We start from the raw sequence: 25872 nt of genomic DNA on the forward strand, positions 1-25872 counted from the left end.
GCGCTAACTAAACTAGCATCAGCAGCCAAGTACTGCCTGTGTGTTCTGGACACTTCCACCCCGTCAGAGCGCTGCCCCGGGGTGGAAGTGTCCCCCGACCGCACCGAATATTCAGATATTCATCATTAATTGGGCCTGAACATTTAGAGAGCAGAAAGTGCTATTGGGACCAGCCCTACTAGTTATTATAACAACTATGAACAATAATTAACAACACATGAGCCTTCCAGCATCAAGCCCTCCTCGTATCTGGACCTCCGTCTGGACAATCCGACAGCCTTGATATCCGACATAAAAGAAGGTTTTACATTTAGCGTCAGATTATCGACTGTCGTGTGTTCAGCACTTTGCAGGAAACAGTTAAGGCTCCTATTTTCATTTCCAGCACACTTAGGATTTATTCCTGAGACATGGACGTGATTTCGTGGCTCTGGATGAGACACAGAAATGAAATCTCTGAATCACTTCATTTGGCACACTGACACCAGGAAGCAACAATCTGTTGTTATTGAGGCATTAGCAGAACAATCAATGGTCCTAAGTTCTTCTCCTCCCTCTAAGTCAAACTTTTAAAAAACCAAAGGACGGAGTCTGTTTAGCCGGAGCTGCGGCTTGAATATTTCAGGTTATGGATGAACTGTCGAGTGTCTGACAAGACCCACTATATAAACTTTGAACACAGGCTCTCCGGGAGACATCGATAGTTGTAAATATTTAATTTGGTGCCTCCGACAATGCATGACACTGAAACAAATCTTTACCAGATTGAATTCAAGATAAATAGCACGGAAATATTACCAAAGCTGATACACAGATTTTTATGCCACTATTTTGTCAGGGCGGCCTTGTTGGGGTTTCTGTTCCATAGATCGCATATTAATTTATCTGATGTGTCAGCGCTTTTGAAGCAGCACTAAAGGCGGCGTTTTCTACTGTATGTGCAGTTATAATTGAAATAAACAACAGAGGAGAGTGAACGTGTGCCCAGAGTGTCTGGATGGAATTCATAAACCAACAGGAGTTTACTTTTATTTTCCATTTTGCAAAGTCAGAGCGTGAGATCCTGTAAACGCGGTTTTAATGCACCGATCATGAGTAATACTGGACATGAGGACTCGAGCTTTAGGTATCAGGATTACCAATAAACAAGAGCGTCTTTTTGAACCATAATAAAGGGCAATTTAGTCCAACAATAGGCCTCGCTGTAGGTTCCTATTATGGCTAGTGGCCCGTTATTACAATCTAAAATACTTGTGAACACTCGCAATTGATTGGATTCACAGAGCGAGACCAGACAATATAATTACACACTGAGCACATCCACGGCGACAGATATTATACAAAACATTACAAAATATAATAAGTGCCATTAAAGAACGGAGGCTGTTCAAAGCGCTTTACTGGTTTACTACATTTGATTGAAATGTTAATCAGTGCGCTGCGCCGCTATAACGTGACGGGAAAAGGGTTTGATTTGATGAGGCTGTAATTTTATAATAATAGTCAAAATATTTCCTGGAAAAAGAAAGGAAAACTCTATCTAGTATAGTTGAAATGACATTAAAGCTGCATTTCCTGGTATAATATATAAAATTAAGTTGAATTTCGAATAATAATAGTTCTATTTCCTGCTATGTTAGAGTTTCAAAGAGGGAAACTTTTTGTGCTGCTAAATTTATTTGATCATTTTAGTCAGTAATTAATTTGCACATTATGATTAATAAGAGAAATATAAACAATTAAATTAATTATAACTGATTAAAAAAAGACGTATAAACGAATAAAATGCAGGATTAAACCAACTCTGACCGACGCTAGAAGACGTCTGCATAAATACACACAAATACTGAGCTGAGGAACATTTTGGAGGCAATTACACTTTTAGTTGTTTTTTTAAAATTGTGCAGCTAATTTCTACTTTTACTTTATTCCTGCTCATTGTCAGTTTAGACAAAGAAGTCGGGGATTCATAAATCTGGATGATTTAAATCAAATCAGCCTGAAAAATCACAGCAACGATCACATGATGAAGCAATAATTATAATTCAGTAAAATTATATATATCTGTTTGAACTAAATGCAATTTTTATTTTGATTTGTATCTTCACAATACTGGCTATTTATTGCAAAGGACTATTTCTGCTCTCTGGTGTCGCTTTAATTCTTTAATTTCTTCTACCAAGTAAAAACACTTTCATTTCTTATTGGAATCTTTATTTTTCGTACACGTCGGATCGTTCGGCGTCACATTCGTTTCACACTCAGCTGACCTGCTGTGCACCAATTAAATCACTCTCCAGGGGACTCCAACACTTTATTTGAATAAATTCAGAACTGAACACTGTCTCCTAATTTCAATATAACGTGGTGCCTTTGAAATCCTGACCAGCGATTTACAGGAAAACAAACGGCGGGTTTGGACGGCGGATACTTACGTCGTCGGTCAAAGGGCATCGCTAGAAGAAAAAGAAAAAAAAGGTCGACACGGTTTGATTTTTAAACTTTTATTCACTTAAATTCTCAAGTGTTAAAGCAAGAACAAAACATTTATAATGTCCTTTGGTGGGATTTTATTACACTTTATTAATACTGTATATGTAAACTGATATTCTTTGATGCCAGCACGTTGCCAATACAAAGGAAAATCAACTGCACAACTAAAAGTCATAAATAAAATAAAAAATAAAATAAAATAAGAAATGGAGTCAAACAGAGAAAAGAAACGATTGCTTCTGTATTCGGATGTCTTAAATAGGTACATTAAAGGTCGCCTTTTTTCAATCACAGTTCGGCAAAGATACAAAAGGACTACATGACTCGTTTTTTTTTGTTTTGTTTTGTTTGCTCTGTCGAGAAAAGAACTTGCAAATACACCGATGGATTTCTATGCACTTCTCGTCTGCTCGGGTGAAAACTATCCTCTGACCATGATGGTAGCGAGCGTGGCGGCTCTAAGATAGAAAAAGAATCAGACAGCTTTTATATCTTTTCGGAGGAGGAGGAGGAGGAGGAGGAGGAACGGGGAGGGAAGAGGACGGGGCTTCTTACACGTGTGCATCACTAACATCGGACAAAAGAATCTTTCAACCAACGAGGGTTTTACAGAGTAACGTTCACGAAAGCACAGGTCAGTGGCAGCATGGCGAGGGGCTCGGTGGGACGGACGGGAGGACGGGAAGGGGAAGGGAAGTGGATGAACAGGAGGGAGGATGAGTTAGAGCTCGAAGGGGGGGAGACAGAAAGATAGAGAGGGATCAACGTGGGCGAGGTTCAGTGTCACAAAGCGGCAGTCCGGACAGATTTCCTTCTATCCACAATGCACTGACAGCAAAGAATGCTTCCTGGGGGGTTTTTCACCTCTTTCTGTTTGTCGTCCAAGTGTAACGGTTTCCAGTTCTTTGCCATTCAGCGGGGACAGTTTTTTTTTTTTTTTTGTTTGTTTGGTTTTTTTTGTTGAGAGATTTCTTCGGCGTCAGTCCAGCCAACATTAACTCGCAGAAGCATCCCGAGGGGGATCGGGCGGCCACCGTCGGCCTCGTGCGAGAGCTGATTGGTCGCAGCTGTTGTTGCCGTGGCAATAAGAGAGGAAGTGAACAAGTCTGTCATCTTCGGTTATCCCTTCTCAAACTGGAAGGAGCTCGTGTACCTGGTATGGCTTAGAGGGGGAGGAGGGGGACTCACTGTTCTCTGCTCATTTTACTCTTAATAGGCAAACGCTCACTTACTCATATCTTTTAAATAATATCTGGCTTTTTTAGAAGTATATGTTTTTTTTTCATTTCTATATATTCTTTGAAATTAGATGAAAAGTTTTTTTTGCACTCATTTGTCTGGCACATTCCCTTTATTGTCAGCGCGAGTGTCCATTGAGTCTGGCGGCGGAGAAGCTCAGTACATTACAGTCCAGAAAGCTCATGGTTGTTCTTTTTTTTTTTTTTTTTTTTTAAATGGGTGTTGATTATTTGAAAGGAGGGATGGGAGGGTTTAAGGTGGAGGCGGCGGGAAGCGTGTCACTCCCACCAGGTAACGGGTCTCTTCAGAGCACGGCGGGCCAGCAGGAGGCCTCTGTCAGCAGTGCCGAGCCCAGCATCAGCAGCATCAGCAGCCCGGAGGTGGACGGAGGCGTCAGGGGGGCCTGGCCCGAGTCGGGGCCCCCGCAGCCGCCCAGCTCCGACTCGCAGCGGGGCTTCTCGCACAGCAGGCCCGTGTAGGCTGAAGGACAGTTGCAGCGGACGTTGTTGACGCACACTCCGCCATTTTGACAGCGCAGGAGCTCGTTGTCGCACACCCGGGCTGCGATGGGAGCAATGTGGAGACAGGAGACAGCAGTGAGAAGCCGACACACACACACATACATACAGGCGACTCTTTACTTGAAGAGCTTCAGACGCAAGAGGAAAACACTGGAGGACACTTAAAAGATTGGCAAATTCAGATTTGTAGTTCGCGTAATACTTTGAAACAACTCACAAAGAGGCGTTCTTCAAGTAAAGCGTGACCACGTTTAATTCCAGACTTCTGAACTCTTAAAGGAATATGTTTGAGGAAATATACTTATTCACCATCTTGCCTGCAGTCAGATGAAGACAGAGACCAGACTAATAACTGCACATTAAATATGGAGACGGAGAGTTTAGCTGAGCATAAGGACCTGAAATAGGGACCTTGTGTGGCTGCAGTTCATTTATTCTACAGAAAAACTGAATGTTTTCATGGTGGTTATTATACGAGCACCCAACACCCCATGGAAAACACTTTACTGCACAACATGAGGTGCTTACGAGGTGCTGGTTGATGCTAGATTTTATTACCTGATTCTGGTCTTTATGCTAAGCTAACCCGCTCCAGCTACGAGTCCCGCATCAATCGTCTCATCCAAAAAACTTTGCAAGAAATCAAACAGGTATATTTCGCATAATGTTGAGCGAGCGCATCAACATTTCACTTGTGGAGCAAAAAATTTAGGACACATGTTAAAATGCATGTGATATAGATGATTAGCTCGATGCTAACTGCTAACTCTTTGGTGCATGCATTGCAGTAAAGTATTCTAAAGTTGTTGTCAGATAAGGTTAGTCATGTTAGTGGAGGTTCAATAGAAAGCAAACATGTTAAAGCTGCCATGTGCATTAAAAAAAATCTGCATCTGGCGCCTCCCAGTGGAAGTAAAAGGCATTTTATTTTAAAAAATTTAACACACAATTGCTTTAAGGGTCCTTTTTTAATTATTTAAATCACACTTGTAATTTAAAGATGTGACACTTCTTCTATAGTTTTAACAACCTTAAAAGAATTTAATGCCACCTTTCAGGTTTTTATACTGAGCAGATTTTTCATTCTTCTTTTCCAAATGTACGCTCTGTAAAAACCTCACATCCTCCTATAATAATAATAATATGACATGCAGTTAAACGTTACAACAGCTGACATTTAACCGTGACAACAGTGAGGATTTTTAAAGCTTTTTTTTTTTTTTACAGTCTGCAGTTGGAACACAACTCTGTCTCTAACGAGACTCCCGTCCGTCGGTTTAATAACAAACCTTATTAAATCAAATCAGCCGCGTTGCAGCAACAGAAATCCACACTTTCCTCAAAGCCGAGCGCGGCTTTCCCCAAACAGCAGCACTGACTTTAGACAAACTGAACGTCAGGTGAAAATTGGTGTATATTTAGAGCTGGGACACCGAGGCCACTCTATTCCCAGCGGAGGCAAGCTGTCAAGCAAGCTGGAGGCAAACAAAGCAGCGCTGCACAAACTAATAAACCAACAGAGACAAATAAACAGTGATAAACACAGGGGCCACTTCTGCCCATTTCAGTCCTTTATGGGAGTGGAAAACAATGTGGTGAGCAATCTATGAACTCTATGGGACATAAATATCACAATAACAAATATAAGACCTCTCTCCTAATGCTGCGGATTGGATGCATGCTGTCTCCCAGGAATAGCCAAATAGGGCTTTGATGGGAGGCTTGTTAAGAAACATTGACTGTGCGAATCCTATTTGTGCCACGTCGGTTCTGTCGGAGAAAAGAGAGCCGCTGTTTGGCTCAGTAAGTTTTGCTTCGGGCCACAGCTCACCAATTACCATGCACAAGCAGATCCAAATAAGACATCTGAACTCCATCTTTGTCTTTTTTCCAACTGACATATCAATTTCATGACCAATTCGGCCACTCACAGGAAACTACAATAATGAGTCGATATATAAGAGCACAGCCGCCGCCGCCGCCTGGAAAACATGGCCAGCCTTTGTTCTCTTGGTTTTCTGCTTGTAAAGAGGCAACAGTTGAACTTGGTAATTAGAATGTCTCCTCCAAGATGACAAGGAAGAGCCAAAAGCATTAATTAAAGAATCATGAGGGCCTGATATGATCAGTACACAGGAGAGACTCCTTTAATTAGACAATGACCTTTCATCTTGTCCATCTTCCTCCTCCTTGATGTCGTGATAGAATGCTAATATGCATTTCTTAATGGTTTGTATTCCTCCTGTACTCGAAATTTCCCCCCAAAAAATACTTGAAATGAGGTGCGAGACACCGTCGGCCAGCTTGTCAAAGTAGAAGCAGCTCAAGGTCAAGCTGGTGCGACGAGGCGACGGCTCGGGAGACCAGGACGCTCGAGCAGTGTTAGCTTCATAAGAGACGATGGCGGCACCTCACAATAACTAAATACAAAGAGACTGTTGTGACGATAACTTGCTGTGCACAATGTTTGATGCTGAGGAGGAGAAATCCCACTTAAAACCAACACAACCTGTTGAATGAAGTCTGACTGTTAGACTTCCATGTTTGTGGGGACTGACAGACGTTGACTGTGTTTCCATGAACCTGATAATCCTGGTTATGATCTGGTTTTTGAAGCATCCTATTTCTGTGCATGTAAACATCATATCCCAACTTCAGAAGTCTTTCTTTGGGGATTGGGAGGCTCAGATTGGCTAGATGGAGGAAAGAATGCTGTTGGATGTCCATCCATCCATCATCTCTACACCGCTTAATCCTCACTAGGGTCATGGGGGGCTGGAGTCTATCCCAGCTGACTCAGGGTGAAGGCAGGTTCACCTGGACAGGTAACCAGTCTATCACAGGGCTACACTTAGAGACAGACAACCAAGCACACTCACATTCACACCTACGGACAATTTACAATCACCAATTAACCTCAGCATGTTTCTGGACTGTGGGAGGAAGCCGGAGAACCCGGAGAGAACCCACGCTGCACGGGGAGAACATGGAGACTCCACGCAGAAAGATCCTGGTGCCCCCACCGGGACACGAACCGGCGACCTTCTTGCTGCGAGGCCACAACTGCGCCACCCTGCAGCCCGCTGTTGGATGTATACATCTTATTTTATGATGCTTCAGCCAGGTGGATGTTTCTTCCACCACAGAACACCCACACATTTACTTCCTCTGTTTCTACGAACCCCAAACTGGTCCGTAACTCAGCTGTATTCCCTAAAGAACCGGTATTGGTGCTACTGATGGCTCCTCTGGTCTCGTGAACAGCTCAGCAGAACAGAAACTTTCCCTCCGCTCCATCAGGATGAGCCTTTCCCACCGGTCACGGCTCTCCGGCGCTCTCGCCTCCCGCCGCCGGTCACAAGGTGAGGAGGCCAAATCCACGCCGCAATGTTGGCATTTATTAGTGTGAAACTCGCTGTGAGCCAAAGTGGGCTCATTTTCAAACATCCACAGTCAAATAAATTGAAGGTTAGGTTAACGCTTACAGGAATGTCAGATTAAATTGGCAGCTTTTGGCTGTAAACATCGCAGGTGCCCGCGCAAACAGCAGGTAGTAATCAGCAGCCGGGCTTCTAGTATTTATCATAGAGATGTAAATAACCAGATTTCTTTGTGCTCCGTGTAAACATCAAAACCAGGATCGGCCTCATAACCACGACGCTAGTTGGCAAGTAAACACAGTCAAGGTCGTCGTCCAGATCCAGTTGGTCAGTTTGCTTTTCTGAGCAGTTGTAATCAGCCAGATTTAACAATAAGACTCTAGTGGCAGCATTCAGTTCAGTTGTGTTGGTTATAAGTAAATGTTAGCGAGTGGGGTGGCTAACAGCTAGCAGCTTTCAGAACTGGTTCACCGTCTTCCAGAAAGTAGGCGAAGGTCAAACATGACAACACGTGCATTCAGCAAAACAGCTCTTTCGAAAAATATTGCTAAGGGCTTCATTAATAAAATGTTGTAATTTTCTCTTATCCGTAGCTGATGTGCATCGTGTGAACATAAAACTAGTGAACGCTCCCATTAAATGCTGCACGACGCTCCGAACTGCATCGCCAGTTAAGCTGATTTCAAAGGAATGTTCAGGTAATGGCAAAGCCCTGCAGGCACGGCGCTTCGTCGGCTGCCAATTAAGCTAAGCTGAAGTCCAAAATGAAGCAGAGGTATTGATTATTTAAAAAAGAAGCGTCAATAACAAGTTGTTGGCGAAGATGTAGGGTCAGTAAGATTAAAGGTACGATCGCACTTTGAAGGGACGACCACCTGAGGGCACATAAAGCTACAGCAGAGGCTATAATGGTTGATAAACTCTCCTTTTACTGTCTGTGAGGATTCTTTTCTGCACCTTTGTCTGCTTTCAGTTCCTCACATTAACCGTTTTGCATTAGCGCATGTAAACAGAGCCGGCACAGGCAGTAAATGACGAGATTTGTCGCGTTTGCCTTTGATATGAGTGATAATATTTAGAGAGGGGACCGATGAACTAGGTGTGCCTGCCTGGGAAAGTGATGTGTTTGACGAGAGATTTAAGTTTTAATTGCATTTTCCAGCCTGCATGCAGATCGGGTTTGGTCCATGCACATAAATACTGCAGCAGCAGGGATGCAGAAAAACAAGGTCAAGACGGAAAAGTTCTCAAACTTTTCCAGTCGGGGGGATCACTGACAGATAGAATCAATATTTCAGGTGTTTTCCATTTAAAACTTTTTTGTTGGAAATCGTATTGCGCAGCTAATGTGACAACAAATTCATAGCCGGGTGTATTTTCCACTTTTGCGACCCATTTGTTGTTGAGGTAATCTTTCTAGTTCCAGCGGAAAAGTGGCTTTTTAAGTTACTGCCGGAGCGGAGGGGGATTCTTTACATTTTCTTTTTTTTTTTTCAAAACATGAACAACAATAAAGGAAGAAAATCCATAGTGGAGTAAAGAATACTCATGATGTCTGCACCAAGGCCTCAGTAGACCACAATGCAATGGAGTCAGAGCTTCATCTTTGAAGACTGTCAGCACAACAACGTGCACTAAACACCATCATCACGATCGCCATCTATATACACGGTCTGTTTGCTGAATGGTGCTGCATTCTGGGAAACGTTACAGTGCAGCCGTGACTCCATAATCCGACCCTGAACAATCCTAAACCTGCTATCCGACATGAAACCCATAAAAACAGCCTTAACATAGCGACAGCCTTGGATTCTGACTCCGACATGACATTTAATGTCACCAATAAGGATGACGGCGTATTATCTGACTGAACAATCCCACAGATTGGCTACGTTCACACTGCAGGACTTGATGCTCAATGAGGATTTCTTTGTGACTTCCTTCACGTTTCCAGTTCAATGCGACTTGTATGTGATCTGCTGTGTGAACTTCATACGAGCCAAAAGTGTCCCGCATGCGCAGAAGAGGACACGACGACGTCACACGCAGCGAGCGTGCTCAGTGTTTATGGAAGTAAACATGGATGGTAACGGTGGAGCGTATCTGCCACTCCCCCGCCGCCACCGATGGAGGAAACAGAAGTGTGAGCGCTAACTAAACTAGCATCAGCAGCCAAGTACTGCCTGTGTGTTCTGGACACTTCCACCCCGTCAGAGCGCTGCCCCGGGGTGGAAGTGTCCCCCGACCATGCAGAATATTGAGACATTCATCATTAATTGGGTCTGAATATCCAGAGAGCAGAAAGTTCTACTGGGACCAGCCCTACTAGTTATTATAACAACTATGAACAATAGTTAACTAATGAGCCTTCCAGCATCAAGCCCTCGTATCTGGACCTCCGTCTTGACAATCCGACATAAAAGAAGGTTTTACATTTAGTGTCCGGACACTTCCACCCCGTCAGAGCGCTGCCCCGGGGTGGAAGTGGCCGGAACGTGCACCAGCGTACTGGTCAGTTAGGCTGAACTCCAGCGATGCGTAGTGTTCTAACAACACACTAGTTATTATAACAACTATGAACAATAATGAACAACTAATGATCCTTCCAGCATCAAGCCCTCCTTGTATCTGGACCTCCGTCTTGACAATCCGACATAAAAGAAGGTTTTACATTTAGTGTCGGATTATCGAGTCATGACTGTATTTGATAGAAGTAGTTTGAGAAAAGTCACTTAATTACATCCTCCATACATATGTACTTGTATTACTAAGGAGTTTCTCTATGAGATGTGTTCTGGTCCTTGTTTCTTCTCCTGGACGTCTGACCTTCTCTGTGCAGAATGCTGGATGCAAGGACACCCACAGACTCATCTGCTCATCTGAAGGTTTCTCTTAGAATCACACATACATCAATAAAACTCTCTGCAGGAGACGTCTTGTACCCAGAAGTGAATGTTCTGAAATGAAAAATATTGTTATATTCATAGATTTCTCTGGGAGGGAGGGAGGGAGGAGTTTTTATAAAATTTTTATTCAGGCAATTACAACTCTTTATGAAAACCCATATCAGGCAGACGTGACGTTGCGGAGCCGACTATTTTTACATATCCCTCCACGCTGCTGGGTGTTCGCAGCCTTTTTAAGTGTTGCAGTATTGCTTAAAGCTCTCAGATCTCCCGGTAGGGGGAGGAAAAGTTTGAGGCATACTGATGCAGAAGTTTTGAGAACATACAAATACTTCACTCAGAGCTTGTTTGTTTGATTTTCTGATCACTGCTTCATGACTAATCTGACAAATAAAACTACTGATCCATTCTGTGCTCTCTCTCGCTGTATGTGACTTCCCATCTGCTTAACTTGGCACCGCATAACAACAAAAATATATTTTCTCTCACTTCTCCCCCCCTCCACTTTCTCTTGTTACTTGTAAACATTTAATTACTGCCGTTGTACAGCTCAGCATCCTCGATATTTCGGCGGGTAATGCCGGATTCTTCCTGCTATGGAACGTGGGTCTGCCTTCACGCCTACCTTTTGCGTAGCAACAGATGCTGACGGAGCGTATTTACGCAACGCACGCTGAATATTTTAGTACAAACAGTCAAAAAGTGTGCATGTTAATGAGCATCCATCTCTGTCAGAAGCTACTACTGAAATAAATTTAAATCACAATGCACCAGGCTTTAAAGCACTCCTACGAACAAAAGCTAAACACCACAGTGAAGGGATGTTTCTAACAATCTGCTGTCAAAATATTGCATTAAACACACTCAACATTTAGTCTGATGTATCCGCCTGGTTGTGTTATGATCAGATCAAGATTCAGAGCATTGCAGGAATCCATCATGAGTGAGTTCTTTTGTAGGCGCCCCTCTCTTTTACAGCTCTAATGATTAACCAGACAAAGCCGTGTGCCTGCATTGCATTGTGGTCTACTGAGTCAGACGCAGAGACTGTATAACAGATGGACGTAGCTACGGTGACGTCACCCAGAAAATGAAGCCAGGGTTTTTCTACTTCCTGGTTGACATCTTGGATTTTTGGAGCCAGTGACGCAAAAATCGTTGGAGGGGGGCGGAGCCATAGGAGCAGTGATTGGTCAGACAGATTGAGAGGCGGGCCCTCTCTGCCCGCCCACATTTACCGCCTTCTGCTCGCTTCGTCTGTATGGTCGCTGCCGACTGTCAATCAAGCCAGCCACGCCCCTTGTCCCGCAAAATGTTGACCATTTTCAGTGTTGATTTATTTTCAGATTGGCCACCTGATCTCTGGATTTGACCATGAAAACTAATAAGAAAACATCCTGAGTCTATGGGAGCCAGGGCTCTCTGGAGCCAGCAGCTAGTGGACGTAGTGACACTGCAGGTTTTTGACACTTCCAGGTTTGGCTTCATTTTCCAGGGGCAGTTGTTACGTCCATCTTTTATACAGTCAGACGTCATGAAAGAGAAAAAAGTGGCCTTTCTGACTTTTGCATAACGAATTCTCCTTTGAGTCGATGTTCCTGACAACATCAGAATCCGACATTCACCAGTTTGGATTTATCAGTAATGCACATAAAGATGATATTAAAGCTAGGCTAAGCAATGTTTATGTGATGCCATCTGTCAAAACTTCCTTATTAGCCATCTAACATATTGTAACTCAAGTGGTCGGAGAGAAAACTAACCTCCTACTAGCTTTAGAAAACCTTCTTCAGCCAATCAGAGGCCTTTAAACACCAGATCAGATCAGAGGGTATAGGTTGTGGTGGCACAGTGGGACAAACATTGAACCTTCACTCAGCAGCTGGAGTCTCATTTGAAGCTCAAATAAGTTTTAACTTTTAGCTTCAAGCTGTTTTGTCGTCTCATTTTTTTCAGCTTTCTGCAGCTTTAAGACTGCACAGGCCTTTAAAAGCTTTTCCACAATGGTCTCGGCATTAACGAGCATAAATATAAAGACAAGCGAGTCTGTCCTTTGCATTGCACTAAGAAATGATTTATTGGATCAATATTTCAGGTTTTGTGATTAACAGGAGCAGAAAAAACGTGTCACCGTGATGATACCACCACTTACATCTATGAGAAGAAACAGAGCTACACCTTATTTAGGACACCTTTGTAAGTGAGAGCAGGGATTAATGTTGCACTTCAGGAGGGGGGCAAATAGACGCTACTGCCCCGTGGAACAGGTCTACGAATGTGAAGTAACTCGACACAAAGACGGGTGGTGGTGAGTGCCAATTAGCAGCAATTATCTGATCTGACAATTACTTTGTGAGTCTTTTTTTTTTACAAACTAAATGAAAGAGGCTTTGTTCAGTTAAATCCACCATCGCGAAGGTTTATTTTGTCGCTTTCTTGTCGTTTGTCAGTGAAGTTCGTCTTGAAAGAACCAATGAAAAAGAAAAAAAAAACAACAACAACAACAACAACAACAACAAAAGACCACACAGGGCATGCATTGCAACATGACAGAGGAGAACACAAAACGATAAATAAATGGGCTGGAACTCAAAATGACCTGCATTCTCCTTTAAAAAATGTTGGTGTTGGATGACATTGTCCTGTTGTGGATTGGCACATTGGGAGTGATGGCTACTCAAACAGATCACAGGCAGCCTGTCAAGCAGACAATATTGACTCAGCTGTTGTGTTGTTGGTGTGCGACACGGCTGGATAGCTGAGTTACCGAGCAGCATGCATCCTGCCATGCCGTTGCTTTTGTTCTCTATTTGAGCCATAAAGGGCACCTACTGACATTACACCGGCAACGCAGCCACGGCAAGTGTGAAATGCGGGTTCAGGTAAATGGCTTCAGTGTGTTGGGTTTAGCTGGTGTTGCGTGCTAGGCCCGTGTTTGTCAAGGCAGCTGGTCGTGTGCTGCGCATGTGCCTCGCATTCTTCCAGCCAAAGCTCAGGAATCACACAGAGAAAAGACATCAGAGAGAGAATAGAGGGGAGAGACAGAGCGGAGGCAGGAGGAGGAGAGCAGTCTGGAGCTGCTGGTGGGGAGGGTTGTGGTTCTACTTACATTTGCAGCCATCGTCCCACAAATAGCCGGGTAGACACTCCTGACACTTAGGCCCTGTAGTGCCCTCCTTACATATACAAAATCCTGTGCCATTACAGCGATCACTGACTGAGCCAAAGGGATTACAATTACACTCTGGAAAAACAAGACACACACATACACACAGGCTGGAGAACAGGGTGGTTGCTTTGACTTCCCGGCACACGTCTAGGATTGTTCACAGCGCGGACCGCAGTCCTCGAGCTCTATTATCAGCTCAGCAAGGCTTTTGATTATTATCTTAAAAAATATATAGACTTAAAGACTCATACAGGAGAAAAAATGCTACCATTTCAACTGTAATGGAGACAGAATGAGAAAGAAATGAAGCTGGTTCTAGATGCATGATCATTTTATATTCATTACAACATATTTGTAATCAAAATATAATTAATTTTGCCGTAGTACAGAGCGTGCAATGAGCAAATATGCAAAGCATTACCAGTAGCTTTGATTTCAGATGGACAAAGTGAGCTTATCTGAACATGCTCTTCTAAAATCTGAGTCATTCATACAGTTAGAGACAGAAAAAGATGGAAAGAGAGGACGGAAAATGTGATGAGCTGGTGGTAGATGGATGACGGCGTGGAACAAAGATAAAGAGTGAATGTCAGGTTTTCAGAGGGATGAGAGTGCGGTACATTGAAATGGGCATTGTTGTAATATGTTCTTTAATTCTAACAACTCTAAATACTCATATTTATCCTCCGATAGGGACTCGGCCTGGTCTTTTAACGCCTCTTAGCCATTAACGACCGGGAACAGTCACGTGGCACAATTAATAAAAAGCAGTTTGTAAAGAATAACCTGTCAAGCCTCTCGCGTCCTACACTCCACTGACCTTCCGACTTTCCACAGCAGCTGAAGCACTCTGCAGTCAAAGTGACACCTATTTTGACAGTCCCTGACCATCACATTGCACCTTCTGTGGCTGTGCTGGCTGCACGTGGCTGCACCCGAGTGACATCCAGGGGTAAGGCGAGAGGAGAGAGGTGACGGCAAGTGACAAACTGGGGGGTCAGTGAGAGAGAGGCAGGGTGACGGCGGGTCTGGCACGCAGTAACGCCTCGGTGACTCGTAATGCCTTGTGACGGGTTTCAGCTGCTACTCCTGAGGCCATTTCATGTATATGACATATGCACTAGCGTGGCACCTCTGACTGGCAGTGTGACTCCCCTGCAACATTTCTCTCAGAACTCTTGTCGCTTGTCAAACTCCCCCCTCAGGACTCACAAGTGCACCTGGCGCCGAAGCATTGTGGATCTGCACAACACGTGCAAGCTAAAGAACTCAATAGAGAGCCAAACTATCGCCTTAGGAACGATGTGGGATGTAGTTTTTTTTTTTTTTTACACATAAGAAAAATAGATGATGCAGTTTATGAATGCCTGCATAACAGTCATGAACAGAATAACAGAAACACCAGGAACAAATGGCCTTTTTAACTTTATAACTTCAAGGTGGCAGTGATTCAAGAGTCATGCTCAGCTACACAGTTGTCAGTTTAATGATCAGTTTTATGTGTGTCAGAAGTAAAATTAAATGCGCTGCGTTCACAAGGTATACATCGTGGAAAACCAGGACTGAGACAATTTTTAGTTTTTGAGCTCTCCAAGGTGCTGGTTGCATTTTTTTTTCACATTTAGACAGAGCAGAGCTAGCAGTTTCCCTCAATCTCATGTACTTGTGCTAAGCTAAGCTAACTATCTGCAAACTACAGCTTTGTATTTACTGCAAAGACCAAAACTTTCTCACATAACGTACTAGTATACAATACCAAACTATTTCTTCAATGCAAAAGGTAATTTTTGTATGAGACTCTAACTCAAACCGCGGCAGCAGCAAAGCTAACCCTTCAGATGAAGCTGTGTTGACCAAATCTTTGGTGTTTCCATTGGATTGTGTTCATGCTATATTTTTCTGTATGTGACATCAGATCATTCTAGCTTCATGTCAACACTTATCTCACCGTATGCTCATAAAAATGTAAGCTAGCAGCTGGAAACCAACTGCAAAATGCTACTAACACGAAATGTAATGTAGCTAGCAGATCAAAAAAGTGATACCTCGATACATATTTAACCAGCTAGGAACACATCATGCTTTACTGCATCAAGCCTTAATCAGTCTGCAGGTGTTGATACCACACCCGAAACAAGAATCAGTACAAATGTATAATGTGTCTGACTATCATCCTGCATCTTGTTCAATACTTCTTCTGACAAATGAGTGACGCCACTGTGTGAAAGCAGAAGAAGCAAAAGACCAGTGATGGACATGGAGAGAGGAAGGTGTGGTGACGATGGCGTGGTGAGGGATGAGCGGTGGCACTTTCTCTGGTGAGGAGTTGAAGACAGGAAGTGAGGCAAAGAAAGTGTTTTGTGGTGAAAGCATGGTGGCGGTGAAGGGGGCCGGGTGGGGGACTGACCTATGCACACATTTTCATCGTCCAGTTCTGCTGAGGCATTGCGGTAGTAGCCCAGCTTGCATAGCTGGCAGTGCTGGCCCCTAGTGTTGTGCTTACAGCTCACGCAAATGACGGTGTTTAGCAGCTCGATGTAGCTGCATCGGTTGGAGTGGCCGAAGCATTCGCAGTCTTGCAAAGAAAGAAGTGTGAAGGCCAGAGAAGGGGAGAAAGAGAAAGAGAAAGAGACGCGATAGGGAGTGTTGGAATCGTTGCTACTGCTGCGAGTGCTACGGCGGTGGGGTTAGCAAACGTCTGAGCGAGGCACCATGGCATGCGAGGTTAAAAATGGAGGTACTGCGCGGTGGTAGGGAGGAGGAGGAGGAGGAGGAGGAGGAGATGTTGAGGTAGATGGTGGGTCTTTTATGATTAGTCTGGCATGGGCACAGCCAGAGTTAGAGAAAAGACATCACATCAAAAAAAAAGCACGGCGTTCCAAGAGGTCACATCACTTCAAGCACACCACAACACGAGGCTCCGAGATGATGGCACAGAGACACGAACACCACACAGCGTAAGGCAGATCAAACCATGGATGGAATGGACCTTTCAACCACTGGGAATGGTGCGGGGGGGGAAGTCTGAGGATTTGTGTGTATTTGAGCTTAATGTCATGGTTTACCTGATCTGAAGTGAGAGGATGAGATGAAACTAAATATCACGACCCACCGTTATGAAATGACTGCTTTATTTACAATCCAAGAAATCCTTAATTCCCCCTGACAGATATTTATTAAGTAGCCGGGCGGTTGTTTTTAAAGGCTTCTAACAACCCGACTTAGAGGATACTGTCTTCAAAAAGCAATCAGTGAGGCTGGTGAGCTTATGGTGACTTGCAGCTGGGAGGAAGTGTGTCATTGCCTGCTATCCAGAGTTATGTCATGCTTAATTAGATATATGGAGCCGAAGCTGGACTGCAAAAATTCTGCCACGGTCTGTGATAGTCAGTGGCAGCCCTGCCCCAAGGCGGGCAGGACGGGAGGGGTGCAGCCCCGGCTCAGCTCTCCCCGGCTGAGGATCAGTCTGCCACGCTGAGTGACCACTGACACCATGTGTCACAGCGCAGACAGATGTGACCCTTAAGCCTCGCTGGCAGCCGCTCGGACAGAAAGCCCACTCACGGCTCCAGAATAGGGGGGTTAGCCGGCGGGGCTTTCGTCCAAGGGATTGTGGTTATTAAGAATCTGTATTGAGGTCAGTTCTCTCTGTCCGGCCGCTAACAACCCCGACGAGGCTTCGGACGAGAAGGAACGGCGAGTCCAGTTCGCTCTACCTTTCACCTAAATCAGCAAGTCTTATCTGAGTGCGAGCTCAGATCCTCCACGTTGGACGCCTCACTCTGGCAGACATACTCTCAGAAGACAAATAATCTCTCCTTTCTAGAAATAGGCTAAGGTCATAAATCATGCACGCACGAGGGGGAGGAATAAAAAGTCTTGGAAATACGTCACCCCAAAAATAGTCTCAAACAACCGCTTTATTTGCACTGAGATGTAAAATGATTCCAAGGGACTTTTATAGTGTTTAGGAGCGATTCCATCCTGCACAGTGAAAGCCGTCAGTCCAGGGTGCCCGGGGTTAGTGCTGCAGAGGGTTAGGGGGGCTTACAGGTAGACAGGAACATCATACAGTGAGAGGGCTGGGGTGTCAAGGTAGGGGGGCAAGGTATGAATTCCAGAGCTCCTACCTCGCTTGCTGTTTGCAACGTGGACAGAAGGGGCAGTGGACAATGCAACTTGAGGAGCTACTAGACAAATTAAAAGAAGAAACAAACAAACAAAAAAAAAACAAACAACAACAAAAAAAACAAAAACATGATATTGCAATTAAACACAACACATGTAATGTCAGAGAATTAAGAATACCAAGCATCATGCCTAATAAAAATAGAACAGTAAAAAAAGAAAGAAACATACGCAATAATGATGAGTGATGGCATCGGGAAATAAGGAGTGACATTGCCAAGTGAAGCTGGCTGCATGTCGCAGCATCTGTTACAAATGCCTTAGATGCCGAACAATTCAAATATTATGGTCCCTCTTTTACGCTTCATTTCATTAACAAGTACTTTGTATAATTCAAGCCTCTGCGTATGTTTCCCTCGACAGAAACTATCCCCTGACAAACTACTCTCCACCTCGGCGGAGGCCAGCCAAGAATTTTCACCCTATAAATTTGTGCACAGGAGCGTGGGTAAGAAAACTGGCTAGCAGTGAACACATCAATCCCTCCATTCTTTTCCGGTCATAAAACAAACAGTGGGAAAAAGAAATAATAGGGCCAGCCTCTGCTATTGTCCTTGGCGACACAAGGCCCTGACACATACGCTGTGTGCGCTTGGCTGCAGTCATGGAAACACAGAGCTGCGTGGTCGTGTGCTAGCTGCTTGCGAGGTGGCTGCACATCACATCGACGCGATGGATTAGACCTGAGATGAGGGCGACATCTGCATAACACCACCATGAAACCTCTCCTGCTTTTCGTCTTGATGAGCTGATGCACAACAGAGCGTCCCTGCAAGCTCTACACCTAATTAAAAACTTTATGTATTTATGTCCAGAGCACACATTGCGTGTTTGAGAGGATAAAGTGCGGCGCTGCAACACGAGTGCCCTACGAACACACAAGCCTCCTCTTGAGCCTCCATCAAGAGCAAGACAAGCAGACTGAGAATGTTTTTTTTCTTTCTGTCAGGAAAGCTGAGGAAGGGTAAGATACTACCCCCGACCAAAAACACTCGAGTTAAATAAATCTGTGAAAAAACATAAGTGTTGCGTAATCTTAGATGCCTACCTTCTTTTCGGTTAGCGACACCTAGGGATGACACATTCGGCCGAACTGCGTGCAATTGAGAGAAACCAGGAGTTATTCATGTGTCCTTGTTGTGATGCACTTTACAGAGCGTCTAGAGGGGGGACTACGTGGTGGTTGACACACACAACTGGAGACACGAACATGTCCAGCATGACTCAAATCAGTAAAAAATCAGGAAACAGCAAATACAATGGGGGCAAGGGGCTGACATGGACGAGCAGAGAGAATGCATCCAAAGACCCGTTTGGAGGACGTTGTATGTAATTTGTGTGACTTCCATGGGCTGGCTGTGTATGTGTATGCTGATGGCGATGGCGATGACGGGTGAAAAACGGAGGAAGAAGAAGAAAAAAAAGGATAAAGAACCCTGTTAAACTTAGTATTTAAGTCATGATTTATGCAAGAGAGTCTAAACTATGTATAGCAAATGAAGACGTTAGGGGGGCATTTTGTTTAATTCATCACATTGACTATGTAATCAATATCTAATTACAGTGTATTTCTGGTGGAGGAATAACAATGAATAAATAATGGCAGGTGTTGGGACTTGGAATGACGGACTGCTGTGGGTAGCATAACCTCATAATTACATACAAGTCAGTATTTCCGTGTCAGGGAAATACTTTGCGGTTGGAAATGGAGAGGACTCAAGCAAAGGGAGGAATACGGATAAGTTTCCTCATTGTGCCCCTTCATCTCTTCACTTGATCTTTCTGTCCTTTCGCTATTGACTCCATGAATCATGCAATCTTGGGCAATTAACATCCACCGGTGCCTTGGCAAGAAGCCTATTAGCCTATGTGTGAATAGAGAACATAACCGCTGCTCATGAGGTGGAATCGTTTTTGGGAATGACGAAAAATGGCTCTACTGGACTGGGATTAAATAATAAATTAGCTGTGAGCTTGGCGTGTCTACACACAGCGACAGTCGGTTTTAAAACACCCTCAGCATTAGCAGTCATCAAAACTGCTGCTTGAACAAAATACTATCATATCTCCTGTCTCATCCTGTTCTCTCCTTTTTTAAAAAATTTTTTCTTCATCTCCCCAAAAAATGTTTCACAACTGATCCTGCGTGGGGATCCTGGCATCTATGATGACTGCGGCATCTCCAGTGGGTTCTAGTCATATGAGTCACTGGATGAGAGGCTCTTTGAAAAAAATATGACAGATTAACAAATAAAGAGTTTAAGAAAAAGAGCGCAGCACATCACCACTCAAGCTCAGCTCTTATATATCTTCAAAATTGTCAAGTGCCTTGTTTTTTCTAATCTGTGTTTATATCCTTTGTTGCTCTGATAGGCATTTAGCTCAAAAACAAATCTGACTCGCAAGGACATAAACAATTACGGCGTGACGACGACACGGAGCGAGCGCCGTCGTGGGAGAAAATGGAAACACACACGAGAAAAAGCGCACTGTCCGGATCTCAGATGTCTAATTGGTAAAGTAAGTTAATGTTTAATTATTCTGTGTTGGCAATTGATTAGATGTAATACACATCTGGGTTCCATTAATTATTTTGTTATGGGGAATATTCAGGTAAGGTGAGCTAAATGAGTGGTGACGGATTTTAATCAATGCCATACTTATAATGAAATGCAATCTTGCAGAGCCAGAATTGTTTTTTAAAATATTAATTTCACTTTAATGGTCCGCATTAGGCAATTCTGCCTGGCTTAATAAACTTGAAATAGAATTGAGAAAAGTCAATAAGGAATTCAATTACCTTCAAACAACAACATGAAAAGTGCAGGGCTTTCTTTTTTTTTTTTCTTTCCCACACAATAGCTTTGCTTCCAGTCCTTTTAACAACCTCAAGGACATCATAACCTTTTTTTTCCCCGACTCTATTCCTTGTTTATTAAATAAATTTGATTTGTGTTTGAAAACAGCCTCGTCCTCGTCAGCGTGCTTAAAAAAAAAAAAAAAAACAGTCAGCATGTTTAGTTTTTAGTGTTGTGTTGCTGCTGCTGTGACTCGACAGCCACTCGTGAGAAATCTAAATCCCTGTGGGCCAATCTGGATGAGAAGTGAAGACTTTGGTTTTGTCAGAGTGTCCTTTCTACATAACCCCCCCCCTCCCCTTCAAACACACACTCAGACAGACACACACACACACACAACCACACACTTATCAGCATGCACACTCGCCCTGTAGAGGATTTGAGGACAGCCGTCGGACATGGTCTGGCCTGGCGTGTTTCGGATGGAGAGGAGTGGTGTGCAGCAGTGAATATGTATGTATGTATATACAGCATGTATGAAGAGCATGCACACACACACTAAGCTCTACTCGTGCCATGCGTGGAGAGGAAGCGTCATTTCTAAGGAGGTGGTGGCGGAGGCGAGCAGTGGGAGGATTTCAAGGGGAAGGGTGAGGGCTTTGGCCACATGTCCATTTCTGACTCATGACACAGCATCGGACTTTACAAACAGCGATCGCTAAAGCCTGATTAAAAACCACCTGGGAACAATCTGTTTCCACCCTATGTCGCCCACAGCGTGTTTATGGGAAACTTGCCCAGCAGTCATCTTAGCCCTTAAAATGATGAAAACAAGACAAGTCGGCATGTGTTGTGCACGTGTCCACTGGGAAACCTCGGCTCGGCCAGCATCAACCGAATGCTGAGTGAAAGCGAACCACGAGAATAACTTAGAGGATCAGAACTTTTATCAGAGGTTAGGGAACAGTTTGATATTTTACCGAGTGTTAGGTGAGAAGATCGCTAATATCTCCTATAATAATAATACTACTACTACGACAGCAAATACCATCAGCTAAGAAAACTATGGCAGCGAGTTTTAAGAAGAGAGGATACTGAGTTTGCATGCCGAACGTCTTCAGGCAGGCAGCCCAGACAGCAAAGGCCGGGTCACCTTTGGTTACATGACGAGAATTAGGAACCATTAGCGGAGCCCCGCCGTGGGTCTCAAGCAGCGATCGGCCTCATAGGGAGGTTAGCAGATAAAGGCAGGAGCCAGACCATCCAAGGCCTTAAAAACAAGCAGTGAAATCTTGAAATCAAGTCTAAAACTCTCCAGTAGCCAGCAAAGGGCAGCGCGGAGTGGTGTAATGCGCTCGCTTCCTTTAGTACCTGTTAAAAGCCCGGCGGCGGCGTTTTGTATCAGCTGTAGTCGTTGAATGTTTCACCTGCCGGTACCGGGCTAAAGTGCATCGCAACAGTGGAGTCTGAATGAGATAAGAGCACGGATGACCTTTTCTAAGTTTGCAGAGAAAAGGAATGACCCGATCGTGGTCGGCCGTCTCAGGAGGGCAGAGCAGGACCGAGCTGCTTCGGTCGCCTGAGCATCAAAGGACAACCGAGTCAAAAATAACGCCGACGTCGTGGGCCTCTTTTCACACATTATTACAAAAAGCACCCAGACCATAGGAGAGATTATTGCTGCTGCTAGTGCTGCAGCTACGGGGGGTACTTAATTACCTCTGATTAGGAGTCGTTCAGCTGCAGGAGATGTTTGGACATCCAATTTTTAATTGCAGACATAATATAGAATCCATCAGGCTTTATCTGGACATATAATTGGGTGTCATCTGCGTAGCGCTGCATCAAACTTAGCTCGAAGCATATTCAACGTACAAATACACATAAGAGTGGTATCGATCTTCTCATCTAACGCCTGGCTTTTAAATCCTCCAGGAAATATTCCTTAAACCAAATTGGGATTTACAATTAAGTCTAGCAATGTTGGATGTGCAGATGTCCAGTACTGATGGAGCGTGTGCATGGAGATGCATGTCTAAACGGCTCTTCATCATCATTTAACTTCAGATGAGCTACTTTATGATAAACTGGCATGTCTCTTTAACCATCCAGTCTATGTAGGATCACGATCAGGCGAGGGAGAGGGAGCTATTTACTAATCAATCTGCTGCCCAGAGAATAAAGGATACTCACTAAGAACAGGGCAATAAAAAAAAAAATAAAAAAAAAGATTAAGGAGAATTGAGCCCGGCTGTGAATGCACTTTGACTTGTTCAATACAGTCCTACGGTTCCTGCATCACACAGCCTTCCAGGCAGCGGTAACTTGAGACATGGCACCTCTCTTCTTTCTCCTCCTCCTGAGGGGCTACTGGTTGACGAAGATAATACCAGCCGAGGCGCTTGCGGCTTATATTAAAATGACCTCCTGTGACATTATACTGCCAGAGAGGTCTTGGCACTTTAATAAAGTCTAGATGCCATTTATTTATAATGCATGGGAGAGAGGGGGAAAAAAACAAATGACATTCAGCATGCAGAGCCAGGCAAGTGTTATCTGGTTCAGTCGAGTTTGGATAAAGTAAATTAATATGCCCGCATCATGACAACATAGCCTCTAGGTATTGCTTATATGTACCCCCCAGCGACCCCTCTTCCTCCCCCACCCCCCCAAAAAAAACAGGTTAGTCAAGAATTGTTGAGCGATTCTTTGTAGGAATCAGAAATGAACACTTGGCACCAAGTTGGGGGATGAAGGGCGGAACAATAGGCAAAGCAAAGCATCAAGCACTCGTAGAGTTCCTCTGTAAGTGTTTACTTACTAACTGGACCAATGTTATTAGGAATACCTGCAAGAGAGGAAGAGAAGAAGAAGAACAACTTCAATTAAGACAGCACATCCACTTTAAAACATTTACATTTCTTCTTGAGGTTCACTGTTAATCCTGAATAAACTTCCTCAAAGTTGATGGACCTACCAGACTCATCTTGATGAGCTGTAAGGCTGTGGCAATGCTAGCAGTGTCGACACAGTTGTTAAGAAAAGGCCACTGCTGCCCCCTGCCACAGCTAAAGGAACTGCACAACATGTGGCTTCAGCATCAACATTGCAAGAAGCGACTTAGGTCATCCTGCTAAAACTTTGCTTCCTGCTTGATACAAAAAAGAAGACTTGCCCAGTTCTGTCTCTGTCAAAAAAATAAATAAAAATCACTACACACTCCATATGTGCACAGCAGAATGTGTGAGGAGCGCTGACAAACAACATCAGATTGAAAGAAGGGCAAAGGGAGCTGCAAGGAAATATTTTGGCTACAGAAAGACGGCGTTCGGTCGCTACATGAAGCAACACACCTAGTTCGTTTGACCATTCAAATGAGTGCAAAGCCAGATCTGAATCCATCCAAAGCATAAAAAAAAATAAACTATTCCTTTGTCGTTGCCTGTGCAACACCACATGAGGAAGGTTCCAAATTGCTTTTTTTTTTCTCCAGCTGTTTTTAAACTATCTTTTATTTTTGATGCAGATGTGCCCCTTTACAAAACACCTAAATCCTTCTGGAGTCACAAATTCATTCTCAGTTATTTCCCACTTTTATTGCAACAGGTATCACAACACCCACAAAACATTGTATTTTTAAAATTTTAAATCCTAAAAGGTGCACACCCCAAAATGTCCCAACACCCATTTTTGTGACTCCTGGCGGCCAGACTGTAATATTTTAGTAATTAGTGCTCATCGGTGTTTAGACTATTTCCAACAGGAGCGCGGACACAATCACACACGTGCCTATCCGATCGCATCAGATGGCAAACTCTGCTTCTGACACCAAAGGAGGACATGTGTTACCCTGCTGCCTGCCTATCCGTCCCTCCATCGAGCAATCTCTTGAGCCAGGCAGCCACTGAGCAGATAATACAGTCTGTCTCATCCCCATGGTGACCAGATCTCTCCCACACCAGGACGTTGGCTGGCCGAGGATCTGAGGAGACTGAGACGTTCGCAGACTTCTTACGCCCGTCATTCCGCCCATCTGAACCGACCGCCGACATCTTGGTTTGCGTATTAATTAGCACCGTGGATGTGAATGGCGCACGTGTTCGCGGCGGCGGCGTCGTCGGATGACAACGCTAGAAAGCACTTTGCCATTTTTTCCTCTCTGCTTGAATCTGTATTCCTCAAAGGCACGCGAACACAGTGGCTGTGTATTTTTGGTCAGCATTCGACTTCAGAGGAATTTGTTTTCAGGACACCGAACGCCAACTCCACTTTTTCTAATCATCCCTTTGAACGGAGGCCCTCCCTCCCATTCGCTCTACCCCCTGCCCCCAATAAGGCAGCCTGCCCACAAAAACAAACAACCCCCTCGCTACGGGAAGGGAAGCATGCTGGGCGATAGGAGACATGCGCCCACATTTCTTCTAAACCGAGGAAGAAGAAATGAAATAAAAAGGCCTCTCTCTTCCTTTCTAGCCCACATCATCTGCTCACTATCACACCTACAGCTGAGGAAGCTGAGGAGGCATATGTGCAGGATTTTTTTCGGTGGGGCCTTTCATCTGATGGAGCCGAGCATCTCCAAGCACTCGGAGGAAACATGAGGATTTCCTGAGAGCGCGCATGTTTGCGTTTGTGTACGCGGACTTTGATCAAACCGCTGTCATTCAATCACGTTTCCTCTGATCTCTGCCTGCAGGTTGTGTTTAGGAGCCAAATCTGTGACCTGTCAGAGAGCCGTGAAGTGCAGGAGGCTACGCCGACATATGGAGACGGAGCGTAATAGATGTCAAACCTCGTGGGGCAGGACAGATGTGAACCAGAGGACGGGCAGGACCGGGCAAGGACAGTCACGATCACAATCATCTTAATTGCCAACTGCTGTTTGATTGGGCAGCACACAGGACGGCGAACATCAGGAAATAGAAAGCTCAGGACACAGTGTTTGACTTTACTATGATAACAGAAGCCTGATGCTTAACGCTGATGTTTGTAGTTAAAGTATAGCAATCTGCTTTACAAGGTTTTCATTGAAAGGCATGTTATCTTCAGGAAATCACAAAAATTACACCTTTAATCAGAGCCAGAAGCTGTCAAAACAGAAAGAACTGTGAGATTTCCAGCTTTCCTTAATGGTCCTTGAACTACTCATCCGTGACGTGTTGTTTCTGTCAGACACAT

At 44.2% G+C, this 25872-nt stretch overlaps 1 protein-coding gene across 2 annotated transcripts in view; it reads right to left on the reverse strand.

Moving 5' to 3' along the window:
- Nucleotides 1-3373: 3373 nt before the first annotated feature.
- The window catches only part of ntng1a (netrin g1a), a 113438-nt gene continuing 90939 nt past the window's right edge, over nucleotides 3374-25872 (reverse strand). Inside the window, exons 5-8 of one of the 2 annotated variants that reach the window (XM_008280218.1) lie at nucleotides 23516-23542; nucleotides 18945-18989; nucleotides 17839-17898; nucleotides 3374-4293 (exon numbers count right to left, since the gene is read on the reverse strand). In XM_008280218.1, coding sequence (XP_008278440.1) covers nucleotides 4037-4293; nucleotides 17839-17898; nucleotides 18945-18989; nucleotides 23516-23542 — 389 coding nt within the window. In that variant the 3' untranslated portion in view covers nucleotides 3374-4036. Of the gene's footprint in view, nucleotides 4294-13648; nucleotides 13784-16115; nucleotides 16284-17838; nucleotides 17899-18944; nucleotides 18990-23515; nucleotides 23543-25872 lie in introns of both variants that reach the window. The other variant, XM_008280217.1, reaches the window with a different exon arrangement.

The sequence above is a fragment of the Stegastes partitus genome, unplaced genomic scaffold, assembly GCF_000690725.1.
Source record: "Stegastes partitus isolate 25-593 unplaced genomic scaffold, Stegastes_partitus-1.0.2 Scaffold186, whole genome shotgun sequence".
NCBI classification, from domain to species: Eukaryota; Metazoa; Chordata; class Actinopteri; family Pomacentridae; genus Stegastes; species Stegastes partitus.